This window comes from Antrostomus carolinensis, unplaced genomic scaffold (genome assembly GCF_000700745.2).
Source record: "Antrostomus carolinensis isolate BGI_N321 unplaced genomic scaffold, ASM70074v2 scaffold2784, whole genome shotgun sequence".
In the NCBI taxonomy this organism is placed as follows: Eukaryota; Metazoa; Chordata; class Aves; order Caprimulgiformes; family Caprimulgidae; genus Antrostomus; species Antrostomus carolinensis.
The window spans coordinates 96,494-123,428 of NW_010312669.1; the positions used below are offsets into that span (position 1 = coordinate 96,494).

Here is a 26,935-nt window from a genome sequence, read left to right on the forward strand (position 1 = left end):
GCCAGGCCCCCCCCCGGCTGCCAAAACCCAATACATGGATGCATATTAATTAATTCTGTAAAATATTAATTCTGACCCAATACTCAAGTTGGAAAGATAAGTAAGGAGTGCTATGTTGCTACTTCTGACCAGCATTATGTGGAAACTTTTTAAGTGTAAATTGCTGTGCCTGCAGGAATTTGGGAAAATCAAAGCTCGTTAGGTGCTTCTGTTGAAATGCTGGTTTCCCTTTGTACAGAGACCCTGAAAGAACCATGGAAAATGCTCTTTCAGGAGTCATTGCCTTGCACAGAAACAGGATAACGCGTCAGCTGCCTGATAGTATCATGTTGTAACAGAAGATAAATTGGAGGGATTTGATCATCTGGAATAGCAGTATTGGGTTGGATTATTTAATGGAGATATTTATGTGTCAGATGTTTTGTATTTTTCTCACATATGGTAAGAAAAGTGGTGTTTTTTCTTCCTTACTTACATATGTTCTTGAAAGATTGTTATTTCCTTCTACCTCTGTGAAATCCTCTTCATCTTGGTTCTGAGGTTTGTTTACCTGAATTGTACATTAAAATATATATGGTAGAAATGAAGTTTTAATCTTATTAGATAAATAAAGATAAATTTGAAGGAGAATTTGTGTGTATCTCTGAATTAATTGATGAGAACAGTTTTAATAGATTGACATAGTGTTTTAATTTGCTTATTTAATGTTTTATCTGGGAGGAAATTAAACTGTTGCGTTTAATCTATTTTTTACTTCTTAATATGTTAACTATATATATGGCATATTTATGACATAATCATGTCACCAAGTACAATGCAATTCAAAAAAGATACCTTTTTTCCATAATGAACTATTAATTATTGCATTCAGCAATAAAAAATAAAAGTAAGTCTACTTAAAGACAAGGTACAAGTTAGAATTTACTAAAGTGGTGTTCTGGATATTTACTCATTAAATATGTTTTGTTGAAACACGCTACTTGCATTTCTTTAAAGACTAGTGATTGTCCAACTATGTAATAGCTTACAATAAAGCCATTTAGAACTGAGAAAGTGAAGCATTTCTGTCATTATGGTTTGCTTAAAGTAAGAACGTAGTCTAAATGTGAAGATTTTTAATTGCTACAAAATAGACAATTTAGAAAAATATTTGCACTAAAGGTTTTTTTGTTGTTGTTCTGCAGTCTCAGTTTGAACTCAGGGTATTCCATATTCGTGGAGAACATGCTGTATCAACTGCTCAGCTTGAGGAAACCATTGCACATCTGAAGGATGAACTTGATAATAAATTAAACAGAAGAAATGAAAAAGCAAAAGATATTGGTGTTTCTACTGAAGATGATAACCCACCAAAGACATACCGAAATGTATGTATACAGACTGACAGAGAAACTTTCATAAAGCCTAGTGAAGAAGAAAACAGAGTTGTGAAAAATAACCAAATAGTACCCAAAAAACTTAATATTTCTTCTTTGTCACATAGTATTTCCACCCAAAGTGAAAATAAGGACTATTACAATGTACAGTCTTCAGAAAGTGTCTTACCTTGTCAACCAAAACAAATGCTGCCTCCACCACCACCACCGCCGCCACCACCACCACCACCACCTCCTCCCCTTCCTGATTCCTCACGACCAGGTTTAGTCCCTCCACCACCACCTTTGCCAACGGGTCTGACTTCACTGACATCACAGTCCACTCCTGGTCCACCACTGCCACCTCCACTTTCTGAAGGCTGTAGGATTTTTCAAGCACCACCACCACCACCACTTCCAGGATTGGGACCTCCTGTTCCTCCTCCACTGCCTGGATCTGGGTTACCTCCACCCCCTCCACCTCCTGGGCCTGGGTTCTTTTTTAATAGCACTTTATCTTCAAACCAAGGTCCTCGAAAACCTGCCATTGAACCTGGCCGTCCCATGAAGCCTTTGTATTGGACACGGATACAATTACAAGGCAGCAGGTAAAATATATTTATTTGGACTTAGAGTTGCTATTTATAGGCCATGATACAAGGGTATGTATACTATTTAACACTTAATAACAAAAAGTAAACAGTCTAGAAATGTATAACAGAATCAGTGTGGAGGCATGGAATTTAGATGTTTTAAGAAGAAAATGTAATAACTTCTAGAAGACTAAAAATAGAACATAAGAAATTATTTTAAAATATTAAATATAAATTAAAATCATATGCATTATAAATGAGAATTATACATGTTATAACAAAAAGACATTTCATTTCTTTCCTAATAATCCAAGTACTCCATGGACAGCTCTAGTGACAGAGTGGTTCCTAGATTCAGCACTAAAGAGAAAGAAGGTAGCAAAGAGATTAGAAAGATTTTTAGATTTTTTTTAAATCTTACTTAGAATTAGAATTTAAATGTTGAAGTTCAGGTGAGAACTTAGTTTTGTTTTTGCTTTCCAGTCACTTCTGGTGATATCATCTTCAGAGTGTTGTGTTATGTCATCCTCTGTGATTCCATTTCTAGAAACAGTTAAACTGAAACCTAACCTTTGTGTATTGATTCTGTCAGAGCAGGAATAGTAAAGCATATGTATAAATATATGCAGCTCAGGAGCCTGTAGCATGAAGCATCCATTACAGTCTCAGTACTGAGAGAGACCTCTATAGTTAAAAAACCAAATAAATAAAATTAAAAATTTATCAGTATTATTGTGAATTAGTGCTGGGATAAAATGCTAGATAGCGGGAAGGGATGACATCCAGGGGGACCTTGACAGGCTTGAGGAGTGGACCCATGCAGACCTCATGAAGTTCAACAAGGCCAAGTGCAAAGTACTGCATCTGAATTGGGGCAATCCCCATATCAATACAAACTAGGAGATAAATGGATTTAGAGCAGCCCTGCAGAGAAGAACTTGGGGATGCTCGTGGATGAAAAATTGGACATGAGCTAGCAAAATGAGCTTGAAGCCCAGAAAGCCAACTGTATCCTGGCTGCACTAAAAGAAGTGTGGCCAGCAGGTTCAGGAAAGTGATTCTCCCCCTCTACTCTGCTCTGGTGAGGCCCAACCTGGAGTGCTGTGTCCAGCTCTGGAGCTCCCAGTACAAGGCATTAACCTGTTAGAGTGGGTCCAGAGGAGGCCATGAAAATGATCAGAGGGCTGGAGCACATCTCCTGTGTAGAAAGGCTGAGAGAGTTGGGGCTGTTCAGCCTGGAGAAGAGAAGGCTCTGAGGAGACCTTATTGCAGCCTTTCAATACTTAAAGGGGGCTTATGAGAAAGATGGAGAAAGACTTTTTATGGAGGCCTGTAGTGACAGGACAATGTGCAATGGTTTTAAACTGAAAGGAGGTAGATTTAGATTGCATATAAGGAAGAAATTGTTTACAACGAGGTTAGTGAGACACTGGCACAGGTTGCCCAGAGAAGCTGTGGATGCCCCTTCCATGGAAGTGTTTAAGGCCAGGCTGGATAGGATTTTGAGAAACATGATCTCGTGACAGATGTCCCTGATGGTAAGGGGTCAGGACTAGATGATCTTTGAAGAAGACCTTTCCAACTCAAACCATTCTATGATTCTGTTATTGTCTAATAGTATACACCGTTGTAGGAAACCTAAAGTTACTATGAAACATACTGTTTTATTGATTTGTTTGTAAGGGCTCTTTTGGTGAACAAACATAAATAACCAATTTTTGGACAGTCTTTTTGAAATGATCCCACAACTCTTGTTTATGCTATCCATTTATTCAGCTGGCAGGAGAAAAGAAGTACTCCCACTTACACTTTCTGGGCCAGCACACATACGTTATTGCCACAGTGGTATGTGATTTCAGCGCTGCTGAGCTGCTCTTTTGGATTTTGGCTGATTCTAACTTTGCTTCACATGTTTATTAATGTAACATAGAGCTCCATTAAGAGGATTGGCTCAAGAAGTATTTTTTGGGGATGCATAAGTGACACAGGCTATTTCTAGATGAACAAGGAGTTGCTAGAATCATGAAATAAAATTCAAGTCCTATGTTATGCAAGTAATGAAATGACATAGTCATGAATGTCTTAAAATAATTATTATCTGAGTTCAGAATTATTTTAGCACAAGTGCACTTACAAAGGTGCTAAGTTTATTTTAAACATTTTAATAAATTACATGACATTATTATATATGAATTATAAGATATAATAATATTATACTGTATATGCTATACTATATATACACACACTGTTGCGTACTGTATTATATACTGTGACTATATTATGTATTATATTATTATATATTATTAATTATATTATGATTTATTGTATTACAGAATATTTATTGTAGACTAATAATAATAAGTCACTAAAAATATTTAAGCACTACAAATTATTTTCAATTATTCTTAATCTTTTAAGTTATCTTTAGGATTATATTTAAACACTGATAAAATAAATAACTGCATTTAAATGTATTTAAATATGAGTTTTGTTTTAGTTTACATCTTTTTGTCTGAATTTATTTTGATGAGAAAGAATCATTATTCTGGTATAATAAAACATTGTAAGGTGTTAATATTTTATATAAAATGTTTGACAGAAACAAACAGTTAATGTGATGTCAGTTATATTCTTTCAAAGATTCAGAATTCAAGGCAATGAAATATTTTGGAAGTTGAGCATTTTGGTTTTACTCTTTCAAAATTACTAGTCAAAAAATGTTTCATAGTGAATAAGTAGTTGGTCCATAAATAAACCTGATTGTAATTCTTCCTATCGATTCAGTGAAATCAAAATGTTTGTCCTGAGATGTTGCTAGTTCATCAGGCTTTTGCTGAATGCAAGATGAGGTCTAAGTCATAGATTTCTGGTGAACTGCTGGTCACCAGATGTAAGGGTCAAGCATTTTCGTGGTCTGTGCTAGAACTGGAAACTTCTTCAGGGGTCTACTGCTTAGAACAGAAGCTATCAAAGGTCTTGTTACAGAGCCAGAAAGAATCCTTCATTCTTCAGTGTGGCTGACATTGTGGCTAAAATCAAGGCGAGTGAAGCTGTGAAGCTGTAAGCATGTCCTGTGACACAGAATATGCTGCATCAGCAGATGCTAATGGAAAAGTTTGAGTTCCTTAAACATTCACGATAGGAAATGTACAGTTCAGTATTAAGTAGAAAAAAATGCAGATTTTTTTTTTTTTAAAAAGTTCCCCTTAGATTAGTAGCTATTGCATTTTGTTGCATATTACATCCAATAAAATTATGTTTAGTGACACCGGCTATTTGTATTTTATAGGGGTTTTCATCACTTCTTTTATTGCAAAAAATTTCACTGCCTTTTAGTGACATCTGGTGGAAGAAGTGGGCCCACCTTCTACTGATAAGAAGAGCACTCAGAAGTTCTGTCCCACATATTTTCCTGAAGCGCTGAAATTTTGAAACAAAGCTCAATCAGAACTGAAGTTTTGTGTTTGCAGCACTAGGTAGTATTTTCCCCAAATCCAGATAAAACTAGAGGATTGTGGGGAAAAAGAAAGTTCCAGAGTGTTCCAAAACTATATCTGGTCTTGGAAGGCAAAAGAAGGAAAGATAATCCACATTTAAAAATTACAGTTGGGTGAATGGAGCAGAATACTGGTTAGTCTCCCAAAATATAGGCCACAGAATTACTCTGGTTTCTCAGAACTCCAACAGAGACAAATATGAACATACAACATCTGCAGCTAACATTGAAGTGGATCAAGTCCTATAAAAATGACCCCAAATGCTCTTAAAATATGCATGACCAGAGTTTGTTCAGTGTTTGTTGACATTGTTTATTTTTATAGGTCTAAATAGATTACTGGGAATTTCTCAAAAAAGCTGCTGTTGAAATGCTCCCAATCTTAGTTGAAGTGGCAGAAATCTCCCGAGATGTGTTTGGATAAGCTGCAGTTGTAATATTTGGTTGTTGTACAAAAAACTGTACAATACAGATAATGCATTTTGATAGTCTAACAGGCATGGATAAGAAATAGCTAAACTTGTTGGTACAGCCTTCTGCAAAGCATTTTGACGCCTTACAAGAGCAAGGTATAAGGCAGGAGTGCTATTTGTATAGCAGCAGTGCATGTTGCTTTGAGTTTTAAATCTATTACAGATTTTCATTTGTTACGGTTAGATCTGTTATGGTTTTTCATAAATGTTTATTGGAAATTTTATTATTACCTTTCCCTTTATAGGAAAACTGCTATGCCAATGTTATGGGAATCACTAGAAGAACCTGATATACTTGATACTACAGAGTTTGAATATTTATTCTCCAAAGACACTACTCAGGAAAAAAGAAAACCATTATCAGAGACTTACGAAAAAAAAACCAAGACCAAAAAGGTACTTATTCTTTCTTTATATTTGCTTTTTTTGTGTCACTGTTTTTGGTTTACATTTAAAGAACACTCCCTTTTTATTTATTGTTGAATGAATAGATAATAGATGGATTTGTAAATCACATTTTAAAGCAAAATAGGTGGATTGCTGATTTAACTCTAGCTTGAGAATGTGAGGTTGTTAGTTACCTTGGAAGATTCCTTGCCTTTGAAAATGAAAGTTCCACATCCCAGTGAGTTAGAAAAAATATTGTATAGAACTGAATTAAAGTTCTAATACATATCTAAAAGTGTCAATATTTCAGGCTATGTCTGCCCTTGAACTGATTTATAATTAAAGACTGTCATTAAGTTACTCTAGCAAACCTCTCTTCCATTGAGATTAATTTTATTGGAAAAATAAAGTATAAAGCAAGATAGGACTGTTAGATGTTTTGAATAAGGTACGCTGTTTTTAATGGACAAAATTTTATGCAGTAGCTATGTCATGACGGTAGCACAGATGTTGTCTGCCTCAGACATGATCCATTACAGAGAGAGCTCAGAATGGACCTGCTGGAGCAAGTCTAGAGGAGGACCTGGGGATGATCCGAGGGCTGGAGCAGCTCTGCTGTGAGGACAGGCTGAGAGAGTTGGGGCTGTTCAGCCTGGAGAAGAGAAGGCTCCGGGGAAGCCTTACTGCGGCCTCCCAGTACCTGAAGGGGCTACAAGAAAGTTGGGGAGGGACTTTTTACAAGGGCAGTTAATGACAGAACAAGGGGAAATGGCTTTAAGCTGGAAGAGGGGAGGTTTAGATTGGATATTAGGAAGAAATTCTTTCCGGTGAGGGTGGTCAGATGCTGGCACAGGTTGCCCAGAGAAGTTGTGGATGCCCCCTCCCTGGAAGTGTTTAAGGCCAGGCTGGATGAGGCTTTGAGCAACCTGGTCTAGTGGAAGGTGTCCCTGCTGATGGCAGGGGAGTTGGAACTGGATGATCTTTAAGGTCCCTTCCAACCCAAACCATTCTATGGTTCTATGATTACTATGGGCAGATGGGACAAATAAATGGTATTAGTAGTATTTGCTGCAGGAAAAGTTCTAGGCTGAATGATAATTGATACTGTTTTCATAAAACAATGTGATTATATATTAGAAATCCATTTATGTTGTAAATCTGTTTGAATTTACCTGCTTGGAACCACAAGAGGGCACTTGGTATGTAAGCTATACCTTTTTCAATTTCATCATACATATAACATGAAATATACATACATAGATACATACCAGTGCAATCAGATCTTTCAAAACATCTTTGATCATAAAGATGATTTTCTTTAAAAGATTATAAAGAAATCTTATCCTTCTTTCTTTATCTTTCTTTTAAAGATATCTTTCTGTATTGTGTCTTAACGCAATAGTTAACAAGAAGTGTAAGTAAGAATATAGAATTTATGAAATTCTAAATCATGTGATGCAAAAAGTGAAAAATGAGGCCAGGATGGGGGCATGCTGGCATTTGTAATTACACCCTAAAGAAATTATTAATTGTAACAGTCCCTCAAAGGTCAGATTCAAGTTGGATGTGGACATCTCTGTGATAAATATTTTGACATATTTTATTTGACAAATGCTTCAAATGCATATGGCATGTAGTACTCAGATGTATATGTAAATCCCATTAGTTCACATTTCTGATGCCCTCTTTCTAAAATTTTACATTTCATTAATTTACCTCTTTCAGAAAAAATTATTCAATAGGAAATACAGGTTCTAAAGACCTTTAAGAAGAACGTAGCCTGTGGAGAAATAATATGCACAAACAGATACCTTTGTAGTTCAAAATCTCAGCAATTAAATGAAAATACCTATTTCACTAGGTGTATGACAGCAAACCAAGTAGAGAATTAGGCTTACATTCTGAAAGATATAATCTCATTATTCGTTTTCCTTGCTACTTTTTAAACTAACTTACTTGCTACAGCAGCACATTTTTTTAATGACCTTTACCTTTATCCAAAATTGAGTTGGATAATAGTTGCTCTAGACAGTATAGGAAATAATGGTATAATAGTAAGTACTATTTCTTGTGAAAAGACAATGTATTTTCTTACAAAGATATCTTCTTTATTAATGTCACTATTTGAATTATTCTGTTTTGTTATTAGATGTAAACTTATTTTAAGATTAGGGATATATTTACTGAAATTAATGAAATCAAACAAGTTCATTTAAAGTGCTGTGTGAAAATAAAAAATAAATCCCCTGAGAGATAAATTAAGAGTTATATCTATTACTGTGTCTTTAGTTTGGTAAAACTCATAGGATTATAATCATGGTGTTACAAACCATGGGAATTGTAGGGCTTTCTGTGAAAATTTAAAAAACTCATGGTCAACAATATTAGACATCATTTGGTCAATTTAAAAATTAAAAATAAATCAGCTTTTAGAATTTAAATGCAATTTGAATTTAACTGAGTATAAAAGCATTTTCTTACTGTATATCCTGTCTTTCCACCTTTCTCTGTTAAAGCAGCTGAATATTTTTACAGACAGTTGGTCCTCTTAGGTGGTCCTGTGTTTTTCTTTGTCCCTGCGAAAGCCCAGGTGTCTGCAGGCTGGCTCCAATGGATCAGTCTTGGTGGACTGCAAGTGATACAGTAGTAGAGAGGCATTTCATTTAGTTACAGAAGGGTTTATTAGTAGGTAGTAACAGAAAGCTCCTGTAGATTAATGTAAAACTGTCAGTTCTGCTGGCTTCGTTTGTGCTTTCTCATGCTTTTTCTTGGCTCTCAACTTTTCTTGCCTTTTTTCTAACAATTAGATCTATCTACTAGGGATTTAACAACAATCTGAAATTTGTGCTGGTTGGTTTTAAGAATGCTACAAGTGTTGCAGTGTATGGAATTACATACTCTGGTTAAAGATGCTTTCTATAGACATTAAGACAGGCATATTAATCATATGGGGCTCACCATATATTATAGTTTTTAGCTGATGCTGTATCATTTTGTATTTTGTATAAAAAGCCTTCCAGAGCAAGATATTGGTACAGCGATAGAATCTAGAATAGTAGTTTGTGTTTGAAATAGGTAAGCTATTTTATTTAATAATACATGTTAGTACTGACCTATTCACTGCATTAAATCTCTTCTCCTCTGCACAAACTTTGTCCTATTTCATACCATCTTGTACAAACTGAGTTCAGCCTGCTTGGTGTTTAGAGAAATGACAGACCAATAGGTGGTGCAGGACTGCTTATTAAAACATGGTTACTTAATACTTTTCTCCTTGAATGAGAATTACATCAGTGCCTCACAATCAAGTTCCTTATGCAACTGGAAGTAAGATTCTATCTTTCAAATTAGAGGGGAATTCTTTCTCATTTTACTGGGTCGTCTTCATAAAACTAAGGAGACTTTAGCCATTAGTGGCCTGTTGAATTATGACTTCTTTACCATCTATTTACATTTCTCTTGCAGTTCCAAATAAAAAAATATTATTCAATTTATTCTCAGAATTATTATTTTTGTGAAACCAGTCAGAATAATCTCCATGCTTAGTCTGTTAAATGAATGCTTCTTTGGAAAGCATCACATTAAGCCTATAGAAATTTAACTTTGTTCTATTCTTACCCAATTGTCTGCATAGTATACACCTTGTGGCAACCAAAATTAAAGGATTCACTGTATGCTGTGCTTTTGTTGCTTACAGCTGATAAACATCCATCAGTTTTAGCCAGAAATACCTAAATCTTGTCCTATATAAGTGGAATGAATGGTCAGTTTTCCAGTATCATTTGGCAAATTATGTTCAGAAGGGCAACATCTGAGTATATATTTATCTCCATATATATTTTTATACTCATATATATATATAAATATAATGTACTTACAATACATAAAATGAATATTTATAATATTGAATATATTTATACTCATATATATATATATACTCAGTGTCAAAATAGGAGAATACATTGAGGATTCTGTGGGCATCTGTGCTGGCATCTGGTTACCTCAATATTTTCACTTATGACCTGGATAATGGAATATTAACTCTGCAGCCACCACCTAGTTGCAAGAGGTTCCAAATGTACTAGAATAGACCCTTTAGAAAGCTTTCATGTATCATAGATACGGTCTGAAAGATGGGGATAAGCACAAAGCTAGTACAGTTAACCATGAGGTTAATACAGTTGTGAATATTCAGCTACCTAAAAATAAGATGGGGTACAGCTGGCTAACTGACTAGGTAATAGTTTAGCAGAAAGAATGTTGGGATTATAACAGCTCACAAGAGGAACATGAATTGTCAAATTGTGGTACTAATAGAAAGGGAAAAGAAAACTGATAGAGCAATAGAAATATTGCTTGCAAGACAATCTACTCAGCCATGTCTCAGTCAAGAACTGCATCTAGATTTAGGAGCTACAGCCCTTCATTAAAAATGTTTACTAACAGTCTAGATGTTTACTAAGAGTCTAGAAGAGTGAGAATGATTAAAAGTGTAAAAGGAATCTCTGAGAAAAGAATTGAATTACAATTGTTTAGTTTAGAAAAGAGAAGGTTGGTTGGGGCTCACAGTCAGTGTCATCCTCAAGTGCATGCAGCTGCTATAAAGAAAAATTACAAAAAACTTTCTAAGAGTAAGGAGACCAAAGGAATGTAGAACAATTTTGCCTAGGGAAATTGTGTTTCTGTATTGGGACACCTTTAATAAAAATTGGTTAGAATTGTACACATGTAGTTGGTATGGTCTTGATGTGCAGATATGCTTTAGATGACAGTGTGAGTGCCTTTCCAACATCATGATTCTGTTACTCAATTAAAAGGCATAAAGTCCACTTTCTGTCCACTGTCCTATGGATGGAAACAGCTGACTATCCTTTTTTCCAGAGTGGAAGCACCTTCATGATTCCCAAATTTGTTGGTTTCATGCCTGCCAGAAAATGGCTTATTATTAAGTTACAGTAGTTTCTAGAGGCTGTCAGCCTGACATGAGGATGAAATTATTAAAATTTTAAATGCTGTTATTAAAAAACAATGTATTCTAACATGTATGTGTGAAAGAAAAGGAAGGGAAGCTAAGAACCTTCCAGCAGCATTGGTAATATAACTTATTAAAGAAGTGCAGAGAGGATGATTTTATTTCTTTTTAGGCATATGTTAACTTATTTTGGAAAAATATAGTACATTCACTTGATAGTGATACTATTTAAAAATAATATATTTTAAATGAAGATCAGATGTACCTTTCTGGTACACTTATATATTCTTGAAGTTTGTTATGGTAATGGTTATCTAGGCTTAGAAGCTCTGCAAAGTGTGTGGCTGCTCATACTTCTTCAATCATGCACTTTTTGGAAAAAATTAGCAGCTTTGGAAGAACCTCTTTTTCTAATTCTACATCCTCTGAAATATTTCAGAGAAATCTTATTCTTGTGCATTTATTTGCTATGCATATATACAATTTTGTAAATAAAATTCTACAGTATTATGTAGATAATGTTTAAAATAAATATTCTAGTTTTTTAGGTATTATGTCTTGAGAGTAGAATTTGTTTTTTCTGGATGGGGAGAATTTACTGTCTAGCTGTATATATTATTAATCTCCTAATATTAGAGCAAAACAGTGTGCAATGTCTTTAAGAATTAATTAATGTAATTCTTCTCTCATAAGAATGCTTTTGACATGTAAGACTAAAAGCATTATCATCTTATATGACGTAAGACAATGCAGTGATTTTTTGGATGAGATATCTATGAAATGGAAAAGAGACAATTGTTTGCATCCTGACTTTCCCAGAGACTCTAGATGGATAGATAATGTATAGAAGGAGTGGGATTTTTTTCCTAAGACAGTTGTCTAGGAATGTATATTTTATTTTTTAATAATATTGTAAGTTATATTTGTGAAATTGTAAATTGACTTCAACTGTAAAGTTTTATGTACCAAAAATGTTCAACTGTTAGTAGATTCAGTACATTACCATTAAGGTCCATGGCTGTTTAGGAAAATGAGAACTGGAAAAAAAAAAATTAGTATATTGTATCTCTAACCTTTTCTCCAGGGGAAAAAAAACAAACCAAACAACTAATAAAAAGCCAAAACCCTGGCTGTTTTTGAAATAACTCAGCTGTCAATAGTTTTGAATATAAGTTGAAGGATCTTACATCTTTCCCAGATTTTGAGAGTCTTCTATAGATGTTTTCATGTTCAGATGAAGGACTTAAGTGTTACATGCAAACAATTTTGCTCTCATTCATTCTCAACTGTTAGCATTTCTTGTCTGTATGTATCTGTGCGAATTTTTAAGCTGATAGGCCTGTGTAGTTGTTTTCAAGCCATAGGTTCTCCTTTTCCCGTTAAATTTGCAGAACCAAAATTTATCCTTGTAGTACCAAATAGAAGAAAGGCAGAATTAGGACATATATTTTGGAATGAAATATAAACCATGATTCATTATGTATTAAGCTGTGATACCCTGTAAGCCTGGAAAAGAGGTAATTTAGAAAAGAACATTCCTTTGCTGTGATTTATTCCATGTGCATTCTGTAGCTCCATTGCTGGACTTTTACACATATTTTTGAAGTTGCATTAGTTTTTCCAATATATTTGAGTGCTTGTTAGTAACTTATCTGCAAAAACTCGGGTATTTTCTATACTTTTTCAAGAAACAGGATAGTTGGATGTTTGTGATGCCACTCTGTCTTCATCTTAGGAAAAAAATGAGTAAATGTAAAGTAATTTGTGTCAGGTGTATGCTCCAAATGAAAGTCCATCAATCATTTTTGGCCCTTTAGTGCAATGATTATCATTTCAAAGACGCAGGAGGACATTAAAGATAATGGCTTTTCTGTTGTCTATTATCTCTAACAGACTTCACATAATTATTAACATGTGTTCTCATTTAAGAAGAGTGTCAATATTTTGAGTGAATTGCATTTTTTTAACTGAAAGGGATATGTCTGTCAGCAAGTTTTTTGTCCATCTAACTAAATGAGGAATTACAATTAATGAATTTTGTGTTTCCGCAAGAAGGGCAGATACTGCAGAAAATGTTGGAAGCTTTGCAGGGTTGAAACACAATGACTGTCTTCAGCTGTCTGCATAAGATAATAAACAGTGTTCAAACTTGAGTAGAAGTAGTAAAATGCTAGTGCGTGCTCTTCTGAGGCACTCTCACTTTCTTTTTTGTGCTGTACTGAGAAGAATGAACACGGCATTTCCTTGTTTACCACAAAGCTCTGCAGTCATGTAGGATACGGAAAGTAGCTGTAAAGGGTCAATAATCTGGTTTGTGGCTTTGTCTTATTTTTACAGTTTTGAGAGGAATAAATATACTGAAATAAGTTTCTCACCTCCTGTTTTATCCTGGGAAATTGCTGTTTGCTTGTCCTTTAGCAAAAGACTAAAAACAGTGAGCTTTTTCATCCAATAGAGTTGCAAATAGAATTGCATCTCCTAAAATAGTTTAAAAGTATTTAAAAAATGTAAACCTATGGTTAAACCTTGTTAAATAAAAAAATCATTAAACTTGACTCTCCTTTGAGTAGGACTAGAAGAGATCGTGTGTAGTCTTAAGTTTCTGAAGTTTCATTGGTAACTCTTGGGGAGTTTATGTAGAATGGCTTGAGGGGCACACTTACTTGCTTCTTGTGCAGGATATTCTTCCTCTGTTTGAACCGGGATTCAGCAGACCACTTATGGGTCCAAGCTGTTGACTTCACCCTAAAAGTTAATGAGTGGGAATGGAGGGAAACAGTGTGATATGCAGGACAGCTTTTTATGGTTTCTCTCAGTAAATTTAAATATTATGGAAAGAATCCATGCACCAGCAGGAGGAAGGATTTAACTTCTAATCACTAAAGTAAACTGAATCTGTTCAGATTTCAGCACCAGTAAGTGTCCTGGACAGAATATAGACATTACAGTTAGACAAAACAGGGAAGTCTATAATATAATATTTAATGAAATACATTTCTGGCTACATTAGAGAAACACCTTTTAATGGGAATGACAGAATAATTTATGAATGTATTCAAGCTTCAGTATGTCTCCACTTTTTACTCAGATGATAAATATTTGAAAGATGTAGAAGGGGCACTTGTGTACAGCAAATCAGCTAACTTAATAATATTAAAAAATAGTCAGGGAACACCACATAGAGCAAATAATGTTATGGATCACTGAATTATATGAGTTAGCATCAGCAGTCACAATTTTGTCACTGAGCCAGAAGATGCTGCTTCCATTATAATGATACATTCATAGTCTGGAGGAGCGACAGGCAGCTGGCAGACCCTGCCAGCTGGCATAGCAGCATCAGCTGGCGTCAGCTGGATTTTAGCTGCTTACCTGTCACTGCCAGCTACAAGCAAGTCCCAATATGCTGAGAGGTGATCAGTGATTTGTCTTTTAAAAACATAGACTAAATAGTTCAATGCAGCCTTTACAAACTTTCTTTTTATTTGCCTTACAGTTTTTATGACCTGGAAAAGTGCTGATTTTTTTGTGTCTCCTTTCCATTTGGAATTCACACATCTATTTAATTCCCTGTCAGTGGTTTCCCCAGAGTAACCATGATCTGGGGCAAAATTACTGTCTCTGAAAATACGTTCTCTGTTTTACTACTGAAAATATGTTTTTCTTATAATAAAATTTTTCAAGTTATACCTTGGTTCTAAAAGTCTATTACAAAGGTCCTAGGTAATACTTATCATTACAACTGTGTTTTTAGAGTAGTTTTATGCCCAGTTTAAGCTATTCTGTTGCCCTGTTGCTCCATTTTAGCTCTCTAATGAATAAAATATTAGCCTTCAGTTGCAGATTTCAGTTGGTTGAAACTATTTCAGGTAGCCTGAGTCTAGCTTGATGCCTGGTAATTGTGACCATGTGTACGTTTTTCTAAAATGCATGTGAACATACAGTTAGTTGACCATTTTAAAACATGAATCTCTTGGTTTAGCTTTTAAAATTATACAGGGTCTTCTTTATAATTTTTTTCACTAATCTTTTAAGGAGGAAGTTTTGCTTAGTGAGCTGGTTTGATCATATCTGTAGAATATATTAGCATTTAAAATACTTTAATAGAATTATTTCAAATGTCGTGTGGTCTGCAATGGCTATAGTCTGGAAAGGTTTTGCCTCAAACTAGGCATGTCTAATGGGGTTTATGACAACCTATGAATTTGCCCCTGAACAAGGTCAACTTGGAGGTCAGTGAATGCTATACAAATTGCATACTACTCAAGCCTATAATTATCCCTGTAAGAAGTTAATGTGCGGTGCAGTTCAGCAAATTCATGTAAAGCTTCAGAAATGACCATTATAAACTGAGCAGTATTTGCTCTGAAAAATCACAGTCAACAGGATGTGATGCTTAAAGAGTATTCATTTATGGTAATTTATAGCCAAATCATCTTCTCTGCTTGTGTACTCGGGAAATAAAGAGCCTGAATTCTTTCTCATTTGAAGAAAACACTTAAAATAATATTACTTTCTTAATATTCAGCATATGTGCTGTACATATAGGCTGAAAAAAACTCTCAGGATATATGTTGTTTCCAATTTTGTCAGAAAATGTGCAATATCTATTTTAACATAAGTTCATTAAATGTTGAGTCCCTACAACAGGGACGTAAAATGTTTGTCAGATCTTTGTTGAAGGCAGCATGTATTCCAACTGGTTCATGTATTTTCCAATTTCATTACTCTATAAATAAGAACTAACTTTGCATTTTCGGGTGAAAATGTCGCTATCATTTTTCTTTTTCCTGTATTTTTTCAACAACGAATCTACTTTTATGTAGGTGAATGATTAAATAATTGCACAGTTAAATAAAACTTAGGTAAGAAATATTTGTATGAGTTTGTATAAATTTTGTCAGTTAGCTGTCCATAATGTGAGCATCTATAAGAATATTACAGGGATAAGGGATAACAATTACTGAAAATTTTTAATATTATTAAATATCCAAATATTAGTGTCAACCAACTATTAAATTTGGATACATATATATTAAATATTGTTCAGATAGTAGGAATATAAATTCAAGGAAAACTTACCTATTAGTTTTAATTTTACATATGAGTTATTATTTTTAATAGCATTTGTTCATCAACACTATGAAGTAAGCCAGCTGCTTGGATCTGAACATTTCTTATTTTGAAGAATTTACATCTGTACTGCATTTTGTGTTGTGCTGCTGCCATATCTTCCTAATGACATAAATCAAAATCACAAATACCAATAAGCCAAACATGGTGGGAAGTTTGATTTTGACATTTCTAACATATGAACCATGCTTCTAAAATTCTGGTAGTTTACTTTTCATTACCTTATTTATGGACTGATCCACATCAGCATCACTAATTTCAACCAACCAAAATAATTTCCTCAGAGTTTCCCTCCCTCCTTTTTCTTCTCCTCCCTGTACCTGACATCTGAAAAGATTAAAATCTGAATGTTTGTGTATTACACTAACATGTGTCTGTTACCCAAATTGTGAACAAAATCCTCAAATCCTTGTAAAGTGTCAAGGATGTGGAAGAAACACATTCAGACAAGAGGGAAAGAAATCCTTTCAGTAGCCCCTAGTGTTCCAGAAATAGTGTTGAGTGGGCATAGAAGACATTTCTCCAGTTCTCCTTGGTCAAGAATTGATCCTTTGTCAAAAAGATAGACTTAAACTTGTTCACACTGAAATATAAACTTGCAGACAAACTAAGAAACTTGTGATGTACTCAGAGTGTCTTAGTTCTGCCTTGATCACCTTATGGAGAAAGGGAAAAAGCATATTCCAAAATAAATTTGATGTGCCTTTTTTTTCCTTCTTAATAGCATTCTACAAGTAAGAGGTGATGTTCTGTACTAGATCTGGTGAGAATTCAAGCTTACATGTATCAGCCATTTGTCAAGGTGCAGAGCATAGTCATAAGATGAAGTTCTTACTACCACATTTAGTTAATAAAAAGGTTTGATGTTTGGAGAGACATTTAATTAATTTCACAAATTAGCTTATGTCATTAATGTGAATTAATCCTTTGTGGAGTGTGCATTTGATCTCAGACAATTTTGCATCATCTTTCTAGATTATCAAATTGCTGGATGGAAAACGGTCTCAAACTGTAGGAATTTTAATATCCAGTTTGCACTTGGAGATGAAGGATATTCAACAAGGTAGGTATTTCTTACACTTAATGTATCATATTTACATGGATATTTTCTCATAGCCCCCTTCAGATAATTTCTTACATTACAGAATGTGCTTTGAATATAGTCCTCTTTTAAGATATCAGAAGAATCATTCTTCCAGTATACTCCAGTATACGTAAAAGTTTCACCAAAATAATCAGAATTTAATTTAGGTACAACTCCTTCTGTACTGTTTCAGTTCACATGTCACTTTCAGTACAGTATTTTCTCAGAACTGTTTTATTTTCCTCCCCTACAGTTCCCTCTTTTTTCTTAAGCACGTCCTCCACTGACAAAAATTAAATGAAGGGCTTATATATAAATGTTTTGGGCTTCAAATGTGCAGTTGGTATTTGTTGAACGTTTAAATTCTGCTTCGTTAGCAGTATAAAAAGCACATCCCAAACTGATGCAGCTACCACGGAGCAATGAGAAAGATGATTACTGGATGGCATTTTTCAAAGCATAGGGCTACTCAGTATATAAATTCCATTACTGGTAGAAATTATCTAAGTTTGCCAATACAACTGTAGAGAAATACAGAGTTTTCAGAACACTGGGGTAATTCAGATTCTGCTTATGTTCTGGATTTAAAAAGATATTGTTTAAGGATATTGTTTATTTCTTTTTTGCATTAAAAAAAGGAAAATATTCACCATTTAAAACAACTGCTGGAAGAATTCAAGTCAGTGTCTCCTTTTTGCTATTGTTTTCCCTCCATCACATGCAAATACTGGGTAGGGTGTTGAGATGCTGCTGGCATTGATTATTATTAATTTCAGAAGAGCCTTTGAGCATCTAGCACTTTAAAAGCACAAGGGCTTACAGATGTCTCTTGGGGTGGAGGGAAAAAACAAAAAGAAGGAATAACTTTGTGCCTGCCACTATTGTGTGAAAGGTATCAGAATGAGATGGAAAAAACTGCTCTTACTAAAGGTCTAAATAATTTGCTGTCAGGAATTACAGCAGCATAGGTTAGGAGAGCAGCTGTATTATATTTTACATTATATATGGGTAGTATTCTTAAGTGTCTCCAGATACGTTTTCAAGACTTTTTATTTTCCATGCCATGATGTTCTACTAAAATAGAACATCTCTCTCTCTCTCTCTCTATCTCTCTCTCTCTGTCAGTTGTTCACTGTACTTCTGTAGCTTTTGAAACCCTCTGTGCAATTCATACTGAATTTAAAAGAATAAGTCAATTTTTTGGGTATGTGTACACTAGCTTTAAGGTTGAATCAGCAGTGCACTTTTGAATCCAATCAACCAGTTGTCCCCTTTGCTGTGTTTGCATTGCAGAGCAATGCAGAGCAGTCTCAGAGTGCACATTCTTCAGAATTAAATTAAGTGAGAAGATGTGCTCCAGAAGCACACTAGCAGTCTCTACCTTAGCAAGCTTTAAATACTGCATTTTCAGATGAGAGGGAGTTAAAACTCCCTGAAATGTCTATCGCGTGAACACTGGATCCTCACTACTGGCTGTTGCTGTCTACAAATCCATTTCTAAAGACTACACTATTTGCAGTTGTAGACATAGCTAATGTAGTCCTACAAGTTTAATGAAAATTAGTTTGTTGGTAGAAGAGAGAAACCAAAACAAGTGCTGCCACTGAAGGAAAGTTTATAACTCATCACCCTCTCTATTCTGAGGTAGCAAACGACTGGCCTGTCACCACATGTGTTGCTCAAGGCAGCAATAGGGATATGCTGCCTCTTGCTTATGGACACAGCTAGGAGATACAAATGGCATGTGAGAATACTGTTAGTGGAATTTTTTCTTGATATTCATTACATAGTAGGATGGGTGACTTCTAACAAGCTCTGTGTGCAGAGACTATGTAGGGGAAAAAAAAAAAACAGTTCACCAGACCCAGGGAATGCATCTGTTTTCTAGAGAGGATCTTTAGAAGTGCATACTACAATGAAGACAGCAGTAGAATGATGCTTGTTTCTCTTTTAGTGTCTGTTTATCCCCTAGTATTTTGTTTAATTTAAATCTGTATATAATCCTGCATATCAGCAGGCAAATTCTTTGAAGACCACTATAGTCATTGTACTGGATGACAGAAATATCATAATAAGCATAATAGCTCATGACAACACCTAACCAAAAAAGCATATGATCATTGGCTGATGAATGTCAAAGTTGTGGGTTTGGTTTTTTTTTTCAAAGTGAAGATGCGAAGAGCTACCTCTAAGAAACATGAAAATTAAACACTCATCCCTTTTTTCATGCCAATTTCCATTGCATAATTCAGTATGCAAGACAAGGAAGAAAAAGGTCAATGGTCTTTGTCAGCTTGCAACAGAAAGTGAGGAAACTTGAAGCAAAAGAAATTTGAAATTAAAAAAAAGGATATCTAATTTTATTTCAAGTTTTTCGAACTGGGTTTGTTGAAAAGCCATGTACAAATGAATTTGCTGTCTCTGTATAGTGTACTTGGTACTCTACCTTAAGTAGCATTTACAGAAATACAGATATAGAAAAACTGACCTCAAATGAACTGCCCTATGCATAAAGATGCATGCAAAACTGTAGAGAAGGCAGAACAACAGTAATCACAAGAAAAATTACATCCTTCTTTAAAATAGTTTGAGATTTCTGCACCTGTAGGATTACCCTCTGAAATTAAACAGTTTCACAGTGTATTCTGTAGATAGCTCAGCAATGCAAAGCAAGCAAGTGACCATATCTGGCACCCAGATGTTTCCGTTTGCATTTGATAATGAGCCAGCCATCACGCTTCAGGAGGGGAATCTCCCACACATGTTTGAGAAAGTGAAGTTCATCCTTTGCAGATAAGTTTATATTCTTGCTGTATCTGAGTACAGTCTAGGGAGAAGAAAATGTAAAACTGAATAACTATTTTGGCTAATGTTGGTATTATATGATGCAGAGGGAAAGTTAACATTGTCATGCTACACCTGTCCTAATACTCAGCTCTCTGGTAGATGGCAGAGGAGGAGAACTGCTAGGTCCTCTAATCTTCTGAGAACACTTAACAAATTCTGGTGAATCTGGTAATGTAGAGGGTCTGATTAGACCACTATTAATAATCATTTCCTGAGTAGAAGAAACAGACAGAAAATCTGTCTGTCTCAGTATGCTATATAGGATCTGTATTTATATTTAAAAATCAAATAGCAGTAATCAAATTATGCATAGATTTGAGATTACTTTTAAGGGTTCTTCCCTGCGTTTTTTAAAAACCTTTATGAAGAAGAGATGAGGAATAGTGGAGATCAGCTGTTATGTAAGGAACACACTTTAACACTACAGAGAAGCTCAGAGAAGTAATCTTCATTTCATATCAATGCACTTCTTGTCTTACTTTTCTATCTTTTTTCAGCTGCAACATTACAGCTTGAGAGACAAACTTGTGGCTCAAGACTACTTGTGTGGCTTTGCTGTTGAAATATTACAACTCACTCCACAGTGAGGTGTTTCAGTTCTGTTTCTAATGGGAAATGCTGATTATAATTGTATGAAAAGACCCTCTGTGGGCACTGGTCCCAGCTCTTTACAGGGCAACATTCCAGTCACTCAGACAGTTCTCAACGTAGTAGCTAGCAATAGCAGTGTACTGGAAAACACATACTAATACTGTTTTCTGCAGCGTACATCATCTGTGCCGGCTTCCCATGTGCTACTGAGATTTTTGTTCAAGAGTAAACTTGCAAAATTGTGGGGCAGCCTAGATGAAAAATGTTTTAGTTATAGAAAATGGGATGTAGATAAGATGTAGAAGCCTATGTCCAAAAGAGTGATTCTCCCAGATCCCTGCCTACCTCCATAGAACCTGCATTTTGCCGCTAAAATTGTGGGGCTTCAGAAGTTCTGCTTCTGTACGTTGCTGAAAATAGTTCACTAATACCTCTGATTTCCATCAGGATGCACTAACTAGATGGTCTCACATGCTGGTGCATTTTGCTCGGGACCAAATCTCTAAGATTTGGTAGATCACACCAGATGCACACTTTATAGCTTAGTGCACTCTTTGTGGCAAAGAAGTGCCACATCACTCTGTGCAGAACAGCTGCAGGCTTTGCTATCACATTTACCAAGGCAAGAGTTTAACACCGTAGCACTGCAGTGCTGGCACAACTTGGCTTATATGGCAAGGGGGAGAATTTAACACAGATCCTTGGCATTGAGACTATTTCTAATGCTAATTTAGTTTTCTTTTTTCCTTCCTAGATTTTAAGCAATTAAATATAATTTCTGAGACTCCATTTATTAAATCAGAGTAGCACTGGCCAGCCTGTAATAGCACAAACCTGGTATGTTTATTGTGCATTTAGAACATTCTTGTGTTCACCAACAATGTAAATTATCCATGCAATGTAAATTATCTAACCTTTGAAAATATTAGAGAACTGTATTTGATCACACTTAGATGGGATAGATTAGGATGGGTTTTGTTAAAAAGCTTAGGTCATGCCATCTGCTTTTGTAGATTCATGTTCATTTTTTTTTTTTTGTTGCTCCTCAAATGTGGAATATATTTTTATTATAGTGTCATAGTAATGATATTCTGATGGTGAGCAATGCAAATAACTATCATGCCACTCTGCATCAACATTTTTTGCGTGGCATTTTAGGAGGGTACCAACTTTCTAGAAACACAGTTATGATACTGTTATATGATGTCAGTCAACCAGATGAAAAGTGGTTGATTGATCTTCTCAAACTTAGTGATTTACCCTCCATTGTCAACATATTGGAGTAAATAATTGGAAGAATGTGAACAGCAGATTAACTCACCCAGACTGATGATCAGTCCAATAATCATTCTAATTCTATATCATGTTTCTAATCATCCCAGGATGTCTGTATGATCTTTCACTGTGGTGCAATTTATGGTTTGTGGCACATCTAAACTTTCGAGAACAGTATTGTTAAACAGGCACTTTTCATAGCATCTGATAGACTATGTTTTATATGTATAAGGCAAGCTATTCCAAAGCAACTCTAATCTGCAGACCTTAGTGTGCTCAGAATTTCTGCATCTCAGTTTGTGTTTTAACCATATCATGCAGCGCGAATAGTTTCACAGGTCCTTTCTCTATTATATTTTGGAAATGCTTCTGGATGAAGATAAATGCTTTGGAATATTTCTTACTTTCACTATGTGAAAAGAGTTTTATTGGAGTTTCAACTAAAATATTTTGCAGGGTGGAAGTAGAAATTATAAAGGTTGTTCCAAAGTTGTGTGACTTTCCCACCTACAGCAAATATTACACGTATGCATTATATATATACTGTATACTATATACTATGCATGAAGTATAGAGAAAGCTGCATACCCATCTCAGAAGTTGGTAAACAATTTTCTTTAAAAGTTATTTTCTTTGTTCTGGAAAATTCACAACACATGTTTCTGTGAATCTGCCTTGGGCATCCAGCCTGATGTGGGTAGGTTAACATTGGGCAAGAGTCTTTTGCTCATGACTTCTTGCAGGAGTTGAGCTTTCTTAGTCTTCTGAACCTACATTGTGCTCGTGGTGCTTCTTTGGAATGTATATTTTAATATTTTTTGTGTTGCTTGATAGTTATATACTGGAGAAAGCCTTTAAGTAAGTTTAGAACGTATTAATTTGTCAGAAGTAAACCAGAGTGATTTGGATATTTTAGACCATTTTGCCAAGTGAGGATTTGTATTTAACTGTTGTTGTCATTTTCTAATTGACTAGATAAGGCACAACTTGATTTAAATTTCCCAGTAAGGGGCTTCATGTACCCATGACATCAAGCCTTACTCAGCAGAATGTACTGGATAAAACAGTGATGTACTTCCAGGTCAAATAAATGTACCTTTGGCCAGCTTTTTTTATTTAAATAACATATTTCTGTTTTATCGTGAAGGATTAGTTAAGGTGATTTCTTCATATTTCATAGTTTAATTGTCACATTAAGAGGTTTGATGCTGCTGAGTATATGTAAGCTCTGTCAGCAGGACTTAAATCCTAGTTTAACCAAAATGTGTGCAGTAAATGTGAGGCTGTACATCAGAGTCAGCCCAAAGAACGTTGGTATTTAAGCTGGTTAAGAGGAAAGAAATATCTTTTTCATATTTAACCTCTGAGTTATACAGTTGTATGTAAGCTGCACACAGTATGCTTTAAATTCTCAGTTTTTCTTTGGTTTGCATTTTTTAAGTGATAAAACAGAGTATACAAAAAAATCTGTGCAGTAGGGAATCTGGTTTTTACAGTTAGATTAATTTTTAAAAAGTGTGTCTGTTAAAAAGCTTTGGTACAAGTTTATATTCAAAGCAATACTCTTATTATGTGAAATGTAGTTGGCAAGTATTTTTATGTGTGCCTGTTAGTTTGAATGCATGATGCTGATCTGTTTTTTGTCCTAGCTGACGGTTATTATATCCTAATGGGAGCAACCCTGCACTAATGATCCTTGTGTATATAAATTCTTCTTGTTGTGAGCAGACACCATAGGCCACATAAAAATGTTTGCCTCAATTTCCCTGCAAAAAAGGATCTCAGAAACCAGACTTGGCCAAGTAACAGATTTTTTAAAGGTAGAGGAACCCAATAAAATTACCAGCTTTTCACAGCATGAGTCTACTTCCTTTCGACATATTGTGAGGTGTAGGTGAAATATTCTAACTGAACTGACAGTGTAAGGAAGACAGCTAACTAGAAAGCAAGATAAAAGTAAAAACCACCGATGATGATTGATATTGTAATAGCTATTAATAGTTTTGGAGCCTCTTTTGTAGATTTATGATACTTCACCTATATTACTTACACTTATGTGGGTCTTGATATAATGAAATTTAATGCAGTAAAGTATCATGGTTAAATTCTTTGTATCAGGAGGAGCATTTTGAAAAACTTAGCAAGGTTTTTATTCATTTTAATAATGCTAATATACATATGATTAAAAATGGGTTTTGTTTTTCACAGAAAAAATAAGCTTTTTTTCCTTGTAACTCTTAAGTAAAAAGTAAAATAATTAGTTTCTTTGATCTAGTGTAATGGGGCTTTTTCAGCTGCCCCGATCCAAATTAATTTACACAACATACTGTGAATGTATTGAACATGCCATATTTTAAGAAGAATATGAGGAATACTGAGACACCTGTGAATTTGAGAATTTCTTCTAGCTTTTCAAAATCAATGTTTCTATTTTTAAAAAATGGGCCAATCTGCATAATTTTACACGTTTTCATTTTTGTTTTCTGCTCCAAATGTGTATGGCATTAAGTACAATAAGTTTGAATGAAAAAAGATATAAGGACAAAGATAAAGATATTAAAATACACAAAGATGAAATAAAGGAGTTTATGTGGATTTTGGCAGTACTTCTGACTTTTTGGGAGTGTATGTCTACGTGTATTAACATCCTAAGATGTCCAGCTATCATTGAGTTGAGTACTATGGCTAGATTTTTAACTGCAGCCTGTCTGCACAGGCATTGCCAGTAATAGCAGGATGGGTTGCACAGCAAATAAATCAGAAAGTATTTTTATACAGTCACATACTCATCCAAAAGAGAAAATAACTCAATGTCTCTTAACTCTGATTATTATTAATTCTATTAAAAATGTGTTCATTTATCAGATTGTATTTTATTAGTTTAATCTCTAACATTTTTTGCTTCATCATGTCACTTCAGAACAATGCTGATTTCTTAGAACTGGTGTTCAGTACAGAAACATGAATAAGAAAATACAGCATTAAAAACCACTTTGTGATTTTGGATTCTTTTTTGTGACAAATCTCTGACTGAAAATTCCAGATAGATGTACAAGTCTTGATATTCTTATTAAAATCTTTTTTTCAAACTACTTCCTCTTATTGTAATGGTTCTGTACCTAGGAAAAATCTACTATTAGTTAGATGATTTGCATTTCTGGTATGAGTTCAAATTACCTCCAATAAGCTGCTTTTCTAGATAACTCTGGACAAATACATTTCTCCTTGTAAATAGATTTCAGAATATTCCAAAATAACATGAAAGTGAAACCACAAGGGGAAGTTTTTTAATTCAATATGCATATTTTAAAATGTTAACAATTAAATATATTGGACTGTGAAACCAATTTTCCAATAGATTTTTCAATCTGTTAGGTTCTTTTGAGATTTCATTGGAAATACAGAAGATAATGCAACTCATGGAACCATCTTGCCAACAGATGATCTCATAGATTCAATCCCTAATGATTTTTCTTTAAATAAATATTTTTATCAAGCTCAATTTTTCGGGCTTTATATTTGATTGCACTCTAGAGCTTTTTTTGAATCTTTCCAATTGGAGAAAAATTGTTGGAGATACTGCTTTTTTTCACTGATACTGTCTTCTTCCATATAATTCTTTTCTTCTAACCAAGGTATAATGTCAACAGATGGAATCATAATTGACAGGCAAAATTTTAAAGCATTCTAAATGTCATTGGACCTTTTAATAAAATTAATTAGCCTGCCACAGAGAAAATTTACTAGCCTGCTGGTTAATTTCACAATGTAAAATCATGGGGTAGGTGGAAGAGCAGGCGAAAGCTTATTACTTTTAAATAATTATTTAAAGATGTGTGCCTTGCCCCTTTCAAACACGGATTGCAAATGCAGCAAGAGCTTTTAAGATCTTCTAAATTCACAAGCAGTCAAGTTTGCTTTGAAGAAATATAGTACAGTGGAAATCAGAAGTTATCAGGTACTAGCTAATGATGAGTCATTGGTTATGTGGAAAGTTGTTAGAGGCCTTAAGCTTGATTCTTCTGGGATTAATGTTCCCAGTAACATTTAAATATAAGTCAGGAGTTCGGAAATTGTGCCCGGTTCTATTATGAATCTTGATGAAATGCTGGTTTCAGAAAAATTAAACATCCAAAGTTATTTCTGTTCCATTGTGCATCTCTTAGCTTACTGGAATTTAACATTAGAGAGCATTAGAAAGCACCATGAACCGATCCCATTTAGTGTTCAGAAAGTCCCAATACATTGCCTAAATGGTAATGGGATTTGCAGATGTTGGAAACACCTAATGCCATATATTCCAAATGTAGTAACATTTGAAACGTTTTGAGACTTTTCGTTTTTCATAGAGGCGTAATTAATCATCGAAGAGTATACTTTAGGTGTCTCTGTGTGATGTTTAAAACTATCTGGAAATAGTAATTTGTATAGTTTTGTAGTGGATAAAGCTAACTCAAACATGAGCTACTCCATGAAGATACCTTAAGAATCTCTAGCACAATCTTTTGTGCTTGCAAATTTTCAACTTGCAAATCTTGCAAGTTTGTCTACCTGTCTACTTCCCAAGATTGCTAGCCTCAAGACAAGCAGATCTCCCTGTTTTCATGTATCCCTGATCTCCCATGCACATAGGGAGATCTAAATACCCTAACTCTCAATTACTCCCTGTCCAGCCTTCTAAGCTACCATGAAATCTGTGCTGTTCTTTGTCTGATACCAGTTGTTCTCA

General features: G+C 34.7%; 1 protein-coding gene across 1 annotated transcript in view; it reads left to right on the top strand.

The window, feature by feature from the left end:
* FMN1 (formin 1) overlaps positions 1–26,935 on the top strand; it is a 143,809-nt gene that overhangs the window by 48,157 nt on the left and 68,717 nt on the right. Inside the window, exons 4-6 of the mRNA XM_010167059.2 lie at positions 1,185–1,963; positions 6,163–6,313; positions 17,385–17,472. Of these exons, the coding sequence (XP_010165361.1) occupies positions 1,185–1,963; positions 6,163–6,313; positions 17,385–17,472 (1,018 nt within the window). The remainder of the gene's footprint in view (positions 1–1,184; positions 1,964–6,162; positions 6,314–17,384; positions 17,473–26,935) is intronic.